The 10,941-nt window shown below is 37.2% G+C and overlaps 1 protein-coding gene across 4 annotated transcripts in view; it reads right to left on the bottom strand.

Annotated features, from left to right (window-relative positions):
• Positions 1-4,159: 4,159 nt before the first annotated feature.
• The window catches only part of LAMA2 (laminin subunit alpha 2), a 516,934-nt gene continuing 510,152 nt past the window's right edge, over positions 4,160-10,941 (bottom strand). For all 4 annotated transcript variants that reach the window (XM_036024687.1, XM_036024688.1, XM_028508983.2 and 1 more), the window contains 2 exons: positions 10,344-10,566; positions 4,160-9,086 (listed from right to left, as the gene is read on the bottom strand). In XM_036024687.1, the coding sequence (XP_035880580.1) occupies positions 8,929-9,086; positions 10,344-10,566 (381 nt within the window). In that variant the 3' untranslated portion in view covers positions 4,160-8,928. The remainder of the gene's footprint in view (positions 9,087-10,343; positions 10,567-10,941) is intronic.

Here is a 10,941-nt window from a genome sequence, read left to right as displayed (position 1 = left end):
TCCTTGAAAAATAACTTTTCTAATCAGAGGTTGTCTATTTACATGCAGCCACAGCAGGGAAGTCCACCTGGACAGAGAGAGTCAACACAGTGGGAAACAGAGTTGGAGGTGGAAGAGTTGCTGGGGAACCTGATGATTTTCAGTCCCTGATCACGTCTCTATGAGGTCAGGCTTCTATTCTTTCCTTGGGTTCCATGAAAAACCCTGATAGTCTCATAATATACACCTTTGCGCTGCTTTGGCTGGTTTGATGGTTTTACTTACATGCTAAAGAAACTTGGATAAGATATATGTCTCTCATCTCAACAGTGCCTGTGCAGTTTAGGATTTAAAAATATTTATGAAAAGAAAGGCCACAAATGATTGCTTTTACCTCTCTTTCCAGTGAGAACAGCCCTGGGCTCACAATATCTACCTTTTAACCTAAATTCCATCCTGCAGGGTCCTTTTTACAAAGTAACATAAGTTTAAGAAAAATAATAATCTAAGACTTTACTTTCAGAAAGTATTGAATCTAATGTGACTGTTTTTAATTTAGAATTCATGGTTCCAGGAGTTCCGGGCTGGGTGACTTTGGGCATGTCAATCATGTTAAATATCTTTTTTTTTTCCACATATAAAATGGGGATGAGAATGCTGCTGCCATAAGAGCTGTCGAGAAGATTAACTTGGGAGGCTGTGTTTTTAGCACCTGGTGTATTATACTTGTCATGTCTATCAGTTCGAACTTAGTGCCACTAGTGAGAGAAAACTTCAATATTGTTAAATACAAGAATGACCCTGGCGCATGTCGTTGAACGGGCCAGAGTTAGGACAGCCTTCAGATGAGGTTTTGCTCGCTGGATGTATGGGTTCTCCACTCTGCTTTGTGCAATGTCAGCTTCACCCTCAGGTTACAATCTGAGGTCCCTTGGCAGGTCTGGGCTCCCCTCACTGAGTAGCAAATTGGATGCAACAGCCCCAGCTGCCATGTCCTTAGGCACACCGTGCCTAGCTCAGGGGAGGGGTGTATGTTTTCAAGTGGGCCTGTCAGAAAACTAGTTAGTTCTGATTGGATTCCTTATCACCTCAGGCTCTGTGGGTAGGACAGGATGGGATTCACTGGCAAAATTGTCAGCACCCATTTCCGCAGTAGGAATAGTGGGAAGGGGATGTCCAGTCCCAAAGAAATGTAGGGAACTCTTCCCAGAAGTAAGGTAAATAGTTATGGGGCGGATGTCTTCTACAGCTCAATACATTTCATAAATGTGCCTCTATTTTATCTTTGAAAAGATTAGAAAAACCAACACAGAATAATGTATATTATCTTCCCCAATATTTCATTATGTATGAGTGCTTACAATTGTTGCATAAACTTTCATTAGTTCTGATTTTTAGAAAAATTCTAAGAAAGAGTTTATTCTCAATTGAAAGCTTGATCTAAACAACTTATTCTTTATCTCTTTACTTGCTTTTGTTTTCTTTTGACAAGGGTTCTACTCTCCAGAGTAAGAAAATGGGATTTTGCCAATGTTTTAATTTAATAAAAAAACTTTTCATTTTAATGTTCTTATTCATCCTGATGTCTTTAGTTCCTGTTCTATTCCCGTTCAATTATTCCTTCAAGAGCTTTGTTTTCCCCTGACTCTTCTTTATTGTCATCACACCTTTTCAGAGATGAGCTTCTGGACATAATTGAACCTCTTGGTATCTGGTAGAGTCAGAGCAATCACATTTGGAAAGCTATTTCTGAAGCTACACTTTAAAATAAAATATTAGAGTGTAGTTTAAAAATTCAGATTAATAGTATACATTCTGTTGGTTTAAACCAATATTAACTTCTTAGTACATAATTTTGACAAATTTGTTATTCTAACCTTTCTGAAAAAATTCCTTATTAACAATTTCCCCCATTTTATTTCCCCATATTATTATTTCTAATGATCTCTACCTCAAAATTTTAAAACTGTAACCTACAGACATAAATACGAGTTACATACACTTAACATTATGCCTCAGCATATATACATACTCACACACATACCTAAACAGGTTTCCCAAGACGATACTCTGTACAATGCACCTTCCTGTTGTCTATTCTGTTCTATGCTACTTCATTCTATTCTACTTTATGGTATAAACTGCTCTCTTACCATTCTGTAATTTGATTTTATGATCCACTTATACGTCTCAATAATACACTTTGAAGATTTTTGCTAAAGTAGTGCTTCATCAGTAGTGGTTTTGTACCATCAGGATTTTATGATTGTGCTCAAGACAGTTTTTATCTTTGTAAGGGCAAAATGACAAGAAGTGTTATTTCTGTTTGAAAAGGCATTATACAAAATAAAATTATTAAACATTTTCCCTTAATAACTACACAATTGAGGGCCCACTGAAACACAGCAAGTGAGAGTGCATGACAATTGATGAAAATGAGATAAAAGTTATCGTGATTCAGTTACTCAGTTGGATCACTACCCAATGAAGTGATGCTGGATACCTTGACATTTTTGGACTCTTATAAAGTTAATTTCTGCAAATTTGCCTCATCAGGTGCATAATTTATATTTATGATAAAAATTTCATATGATGCATCATAATCATCTCTAACACATTAGAAACCAATTTATAAGAGAAAATAAATTGTTATACTTAGTTTACTTTTTTATACTGGGACTAAACTATTCACAGTAACAATATATTATTTTTGAGAAGTGTCTACATACAGTATTGTAAAATTTCCTTTTAAGTGTCATTGAGAAACAACAAAAAGAAATAATCAATTGATATTTTAAAGTAAAAAATGTAAGAATTGTAAAAACCAAATCACAAAGTTAGTTTTGATCCATTTTCAATGTCATAGCATGTAATTAAAATTTTAATGAAAAATTATTATATAAAGAGGAAGTAAATATGTGCCACTCTCAGGAACATTAGAAAAGGGATCAGAAATCATCTGTGTAAACTGTGACCCATAGGTCAGCATTCTATCTGAAGTTCAATAATTGAAAAATTGCAAGATTTGGCTCCTGGTCAAGGTCATGAAGTAGATAAATGTAGTACTTGCCTCACCCCACAACCACATCAAAATTACAACTAAACTATAGAACAAGCATCATGCAGAGCCATCTGAAATCTAGCTGAACAGAAGTCCTATAACTAAGGGTATAAAGAAGCCACATCCTGACTGGTAGGAGGGAAGGAGATGCAAAATGGGGGGTACCCCACTCAGTTGTGGCGGTGAAAAATCAGGAGGGATACCTTAGCTGCGGAAGTCCCCCTGAGGAGCAAGGAGTCCCAGCCCCATACCAGGCCTCCCAGCCCAGGGTCACAGTGCTGAGAAGAGAAGTCCCTATAACTTCTGGCTTCAAAAATCAGCAGGGATTGTGGTTGAATGGGACCAAGGGCTATTAAAGTCCCAGGCATTTCCTCTTAAAGGGCTCATGCCCAGAGTTAACTTGTACTCATTCCCTCTGAACTCCAGTGCTGTGGCAGCAGCTCAAAAGGCACTAGCAATGTACAGGGAGGAACGGAACTGTGTGGCATCAGGGCGAGAGCTGGAGGAACAGCTTTCTCTCAGACAGAAGGGCTGGCAAAGGCCATTGTTGCTTTTCTGAGCCTTCCCCTCAAAGAGCCAGCAGGCAGATATCACACCTGAGTCTCCATCAACCTGGCTAACAAGATTCACCCCACCTAAGACATTTCCAGTGGCTTTTCCACACAAATGGCCTATCTTGGCTCATGCCACTGACTTTCCTAAAATCTCTCAAATGAGCAGCCTCTGGCCACAAATGATCTGTTCCTAGCTCCAACATTGCCAAACAAGTAAGATGATTTATATGTGCATGTGCAGAAAGCTGAGACTGAGCTTTCAGGAGAGAGTAATTATCAATAAAAAGTGAAATATATAGCTATAACTCTTTTCTTAAGCTTTTAAACATTATTTTAACTTTCAGAAGTAATATTTACTTTGCAAGAATATAGCAATGGAAACATAGAATGAGGAAATTGAAAAAATTCAACCATAAATGAACAAATTGTGAGGCCTGAATTTTAGTTTTAAATTGAACAGGGCGAATTCAACTGATTCTTTGCTCCACTTCTCCCCTGCTGAAGTAGAGTTTGTTTTCAAAAGGTTAAATTGACTTTCAAGTAAAATATAATGTGAACACATTTCAAAAATTTTATTTAATTCATTAGTTAATGAGAGAATTAATGAGATGTTAAAACTGTTCTAAAAAGCATTTGAGAAGATACACACACACAAATGAATATTAGGAAAAGATTTCTATGAATAGAAAATTGTTCACTGACCCCTTTGGGGTTATCACTTCCATTAGACAAAAATTATTTACATCTCTACTGCACAGAAATCTACAAGAAAACTTTGACCCTACAGAGCTGTGAAAAGCCCAGTCAGTAGAAAGTCAGGCCCAGTACTGCACTGAAAGGACACCCAACGATTTCTTTTGCCTATTTTCAAGTTGTGAATTATTTTTCTAACACCTGTACTCTCAATACTTCTAATGTTAAAGTGTCCACAGTCCTCCACCTATACTCACTCCTTTAGTGATCTCATTTAGTCTTGTGGCTATGAATAACATCAACAATCTGATGACTCTCATATTTATATTTACAGTTCAGACCTCTTTCCTGAACTCCAGACTCATATATCCAGCTTCCTACAGTACAGTGCACTCAGATATCCAACAGCAAGTTTAAATTCAACATGTCTACAACTATATTCCTGGCTTTCCTTTCCATAAAAAGCCTAATCCACCTCCATCCTCCATCCCAGAATATTGGCTACTCTTTTCTTTTAGATGATCAGCAGTTATCAGTACCTTATTTTTCACACTCCATAGGCAGTATTTTAGGAAACACTAATCTACCTTCAAACATCAGAATCTAATAACTTTGCGTCACCTGTATTGCTACCACCTCTTTCATCTAAGTGTGTCTCTACAGAAGGATCCAGGGAGTCAACTTTCCATAATGAAGCAGACTTTGATCTATCCAGGGGTGAATGAATATATTCTCTAAACTGAATATACAACAGCTCTCCCGAAAATTATTTCTACTGAAAAGTTCAATAGCTAATGTTATTAAGTAGAATGTTATTTCTTTGATTTATAATTGCTGTATAGCTATTCCTAACATTCCCAAGCACATATAAAACAACTTCTTTATTCAACTACATTGTGAACATTGTTTTTTTTTCTATTTATTTACATAAGTGGTAATGGTCACTGTTCAAAATAATTTCTCTGATGTACATGTCACTCTTAAGAGATCCTGAAATGTGCTAATGCTTTAGGTATGTGTGTGGGTGTATGCATATATATACATATGATTTAGTAATCTATTTTTTTTATGCAGGAAGGCCCTATATTAACTTCCTAGAACTGCCATAGCAAAGTACCACCGACTGAGTGGTTTAAACAACAAATTTGTTTTCTCACAATTCTGAAGGCTCGAAGCCTGACTTCCAATATGTCGGCAGCATTGTTTTTTCCAGAGGCCTTTCTCCTTGGCTTGTAGATGTCTGCCTTCTCTGTGAGTCTTTACATGGTCTTTTTTCTATGCCTGTCTGCGTCCTCTTCTCTTGTTACAAGGACATCCATCAGTGGAGTTGGATTATGGCCCACTCATATCACTCTATTTTACCCTTATTACCTCTTTAAAATCCCTATCTCCAAACACAGTCACATTCTGAAATACTGGGGGAATAGAACTTCCAAATATGAATTTGGGAGGGATATCATTCATGCTCCGACACTTACACTTCAGTAATGGGCACCAATGCCATGCTCACATAGGTAACTGGCACAAAAGCCAAAGAGTGAGTCTCTGAATATTGCTGTCCTGAATGTCAAGGGCCCTGAATTTCAAGGGCCCAACCTGTGCAGCCCTTCTCTTTAGGTGCCCCTTAGGTCTGGGGTATCTAACCTCAGTCAAACAAATGACTATAGTATCTGTGTTTGTGTCTCTCTCTTGATTCAACAGAGATGAAAAGACATTGAAAAAGAGATAAAAGCGGTATCAGCTGTAAGTGATATCCTCAGCAAGTGGTGGTGTAAAAGAATATGACTCTTTGCTTGCAGAAATTCACTGGTGTGTTTTGTTTTCATGTTAATCATGGAAATCAATTATATATACAAAATAATTCACACATAAAATCAAGAGATTTTCAACTTGTCAAAGTAGTCTTTTCCTCTGTCATTAAGCAGAAAATGTAGGAGAGTTTTGTAGTTAGGGATAATATGTTAAATCAAAGAAGAAAATAGTTGTGATTTGTAAAATCACTAATTGAAACTTTAAGTGTCTGACAATATTCTGGTGATTTGGGGCTAAAATCTGCTCTGTTCCTTATTTTCCTTTGTCAGTGGTGTTCACTATGGTAACTTCAATAAAACTCTCCTTAAAAATGTTTTTCTTCTAAAGTACAAAGCACCTTCTTAAAGAAGAAGGCTGACAACCTGGTAGGTGTAGGTGTTTGGAAAATAAGTGAGAAGTATTCAGCTTTCTTCATGATTGCTGTGAGTGACAGGAGATGAAGAAATTATTGAGGCAATAAAGTTGGTTGAAGGAAACATTTTATCTTTTGGAATAAAAAATTAATCTAATTTTTGAGGTAGAAAATTAATTTAAACTATGCTAGAGAAACTTTTCTCTTTTATCAAATTTCCACTTTGGAGTATGGATTGGTACAAGACACATGTAGCCAACACCTGCTTCAGTGAACTCTGCTGGGGTTTGATCAACTTTCTTGAGTCTACTTGGAGACGTAACTGACGTCAGACTTTGAACACACCATCCAACCTCTCTGGTCCCTTCTAGTCTCTACCCCTGAAAATGTGGAGGCAGAAGCAGCCCAGGAGTCCTCAGCCTGCACTGCACGTTAGAATAAACGAGTTGTTTAGAAAATGCCAGAGGCAAGGCCCTATGCAGAGATTATGCCTTAAAGTCTGGAGTGATATCCAGATGCAAGATTTTATTCTAATTTCTTTTTTTAAGTGCCCAAGGCAATTTCAATGTCTAGCTAGAGCTGAGAATCACTGTATTTATTGATCTAAAGAGCTGTTCCAACTCTACCATTCTAAGGCACTTATCTACAAATTGACTTCAGCTGGGCTTATCTCTGATAGGCATGCCAATTAGGTACTCTGGCTTTCATACTGCCTTTCTGTTCAGGATTCAGGAAAGAAAGGCATTAGCTTTTAATTTAGGAACCTAGCATCTCTATTCCTGTATATTCCCTCATTGTCCAGGATAAGCCCAAAAGTCATGCCAGTGTCCAGTATAAAGTAATGTCTTCCCTTTCAAAACACATTGGTTTTCAAAGAGTTTTATTACTTAAAGGTTAGGCATTAACTAGATTCAATAATGTGCGTTTGTGTGTGTGTGTGTATTTATGTGCATGGAAATGGTCAAGACGAAGTTAACAGTAGGATTCTCAAATGACTACAACTCTTTGTTGGCATAGCAGATAATTTTTCCCACTAGAACAGTGGTTCTTGTCCCTGATGGCATTTTAGAATTGCTTAGGAAGCCTTTTAAAAGGCTTCATGCCCAGAGTATGTCCTAGACCAAATCCAAATTCCTGACTGAGTACCAGCTTTTGTGTGTGTTTTTTTTTGTTGTTGTTGTTTTCTGTTTGTTTGTTTTAAAGCTTCCTAGATGATTCCAAAAGGGAGCCGTGGTTGAGAAGTGCTTGGTCTAGACTGGGGGAATGAAGTTGTGTGGACACATTATATCACGCACCTGGCCGATGCTGAAATGCTAACAGTGTGTTAGCCATTTCCTTGATTAGAAACAGCACCTGCCTTCCCCCTGAAGATTATACTTCTTTGGTTAAAATTACCATTGTGAGGGAAGTTGTTCTGTTCAATGTTCTACATTACTAGACTACAACTATTTCTACTGAAGATGGCGAATGAAATGTTTTCTTCTTAAGATAATGAATATGATTGGGGCCATTCTTCTCACAGGCCCTCCCTTTTAAAGATCATTGAAATGCTGGGTAAAATGAGCACAAAACAGAAAATTTTGTAGGGAATGAATTCTTTAGGTCACAGTGTAACTAAAAAGATTCAATAATATATGCCTTTTAAGTTATCGGTTTATTGACTTTTGGTAAGTAAACCATTAATTTTAGTATTATTTTTCTCCTCTTAGTGCAGACTGTTAAATTCATCAAAAACTTAGAGCCCAAAGCCTCAACACTGTTATATAAAATGTGTGCTTAATTGTCATTCTGGAGCGTGATTCTGGTATCTACCCGAAGCCTATAAATCATTCTCAAACAAGAAAATCAAGTAATAAGCTCTCTGGCCTGAATCTGATCTACATTTTCTACCTTCAGCGTAGAAATGTATTCACTCATATAGCTAGTTAAACTCTCTCTTAATGAACCTGGATCAGAGGAATGATTTGCTAATGCTTTCACAAACACAGGGAGTACGGCAGCTGATTTCTTCCCAGTCAAATGTGCCAAAGCCACTGTTGTTTTCAGTGGTCTGGACGGAAAGCCAAAGCTGACATACATGGAAAACGATGATAAAAGTGTTAATGGGAGTCAGTGAAAACAAACAAAAAACCAAACAAACAAAATAAAACGTTGCCTTCAAAATTACATCTGAACTTGTCTTGAGATGACTCTAGGGTGTGTTGTAAATTCAACAATTTATGGTCAGTTGCCTTTTATCCTCAAAATCACACAAAACAAGTGATTATTCAGATTGAAATAGGTGGTTTAATATTCATCGATTTGAGAAAGAACTGGAATTAAAATTCAGTCTGGGATCTCAATTAGCACCATCTGAATATAGAAATAATTCAATATACATGCACAAATTACTTTTAATAACATACACAGGTAAAATATATTTGTTTTACTTGATATACTTGTTTTGAAGAACCTTCTTGGGGTTAAACTTATTTTTATTATTTAGCTGGGCATGATACAGGTTGAACGCCCCTGAGTTCCAGGGCCTTAGCGAAATTAACTTCCAGGGGCTTGCCCGTGCCTTTGGTGAGCCTCAGGGACCGGATGCAACCTCGGAACCGAACGTTGGTTGTCAGGCCAAACTGGTTAAGGTCATCTGAAAAACAAAGCCAGGAGGGCTCAGTTTTGAAATGAAGCCATTATATGTAAGAGCATGTTTTTATAGTGGTACAAAATTTGAAGACATACATTTGAAGACATACATTTGAAGACATACATTGAAGACATCAAACAAGTAATTGGTTTGGACTTAGAATTTTAAAATTTGTAACACTTTCATAGTTACGATTTACAATTATTAAATCTGATTTAATAAAACAAAGCAATTGATCAAGTACTGAATTAAGATATGGGCTTTTAGTGGACTTTATTCCTTTCTTACATTATAAATGTACATTCCAAGAGTTAAATTGGTTGAAATCTCACACAAAATCCTCCTCCCACTGAGGAGAGACTCCCTTCTCTCGTCAGGTCTACAAGGTGCTAACAGGACATCATTTCACAGACTGTGAATAAGGAAACACGTTATCCCCTTTACACTATCTTGGGATTTATCCTTATTGAAGCCGAGGTAGGTCTTGTTAAAACTCACTTGTTAAAAGAGAATCAACTTTGGAAAGAGGAGCTCTGAGCTGGTCCTCATTACTCCTGTGTCTTTTCCTCAGTCAACCACTGCTGAATACACCTCTTGCTTGTTTTGTTAAGCAGAGGTGTACCATAAATGAGAACAAAAGTTTCTCTTGCCAAAAGGCTGAAAGACCATTCTAAGAGCCTGTGTTATTACAGCACTTATTAAGAGGCACTTGGCTTACTTCTCCTCAAGTTGGGTCCTCTTGTTTATAGGCACTTGAGGTAACTCTCTGTGGTTCCCATGCTATTTTTAATGTGCTGAAGAGGGATTTCAAATGCAGATTTATTACTTGGGTTTCCTAGTAATATAAATATAAATTCTAAAATAACCTAAGGGGGAAATTAGCTATATTTAACCCAATGATTTCCAGAACTTGAGGAAATAAGTTCCATAACATTTTATGATTCCTTTGGTATATTAATATTGAAGAAATCAGAAAGAACACCAACCCTGGCCCTGATCACTGCTAAATGCCTCATATCTTTTATAAGCCAAATATCCTCCATTGCCCCACGAATGAAACTTTGGGGGTATCATGAAAAGTAATGTGCTCATTTTATGCACTGGGAATTTCAGATAAGGTGTTATTTATGGGAACAGGTTCTAAAGCTAGAAAGCAGGCACACTTAAGCATTCTTAGATACATTTATAGAAATATAGATGTTTTAAAAATCATGAACTGAATATAGCAAAGAAATTGTTACCGAGCTAGACAGTGCTCACCTGGGAAACCTCCAACAAACACAGGGTCATTTGTGTCCGCTGATGTAGATGCTGGGTTCGGGCTCTGGGCTTCCACCTGGTTCCCATCTACTGTCAGCTCAAGGCGGTGTTTGATCTTGTTGGCCATGACTTTGTGCCATTGTCCATCACACAGACGCCCTGGGACCCCGGCATCATAGACAGCAGTGAATCGGCCAGCGCCATTGTCCACATGAAACATAATCTAGAAAGCAGGAAATTGAACAGTCAGACAGTTTCATTAGAAGGGTATCATGATGGTTCACATGATAAAAACTGTCAAGTCTATAGGAAAGACATCAGCTGGAATAGCATGAAATGAACATAACTGGGGCATTAAAAAAAAACTTCATAAAAACTGAAACAAAAATTTAATGACCTGGAGTCACAAATTGTGTTCTTTGCTTTTGAGCATTGTTGGGAGCAGTAGGCAAGATGTGTGAGGCTAGCAGTAATTCTGCTTTTAGAAAATGTGAAATATAATTTCAGACTAGCTGATAAAAAAAAGGACCTAGTGTAAACAGGGAAAATTCTACCATGGATCTTTTAGGCTATGATAGTTCTTAGTGAACCTTATAAA

Source organism: Phyllostomus discolor, chromosome 4 (assembly GCF_004126475.2).
Source record: "Phyllostomus discolor isolate MPI-MPIP mPhyDis1 chromosome 4, mPhyDis1.pri.v3, whole genome shotgun sequence".
Lineage (NCBI taxonomy): Eukaryota > Metazoa > Chordata > Mammalia > Chiroptera > Phyllostomidae > Phyllostomus > Phyllostomus discolor.
The sequence above is the reverse complement of the archived record's forward strand: the minus strand, read 5'-3'. Positions and strand labels throughout refer to the sequence as shown.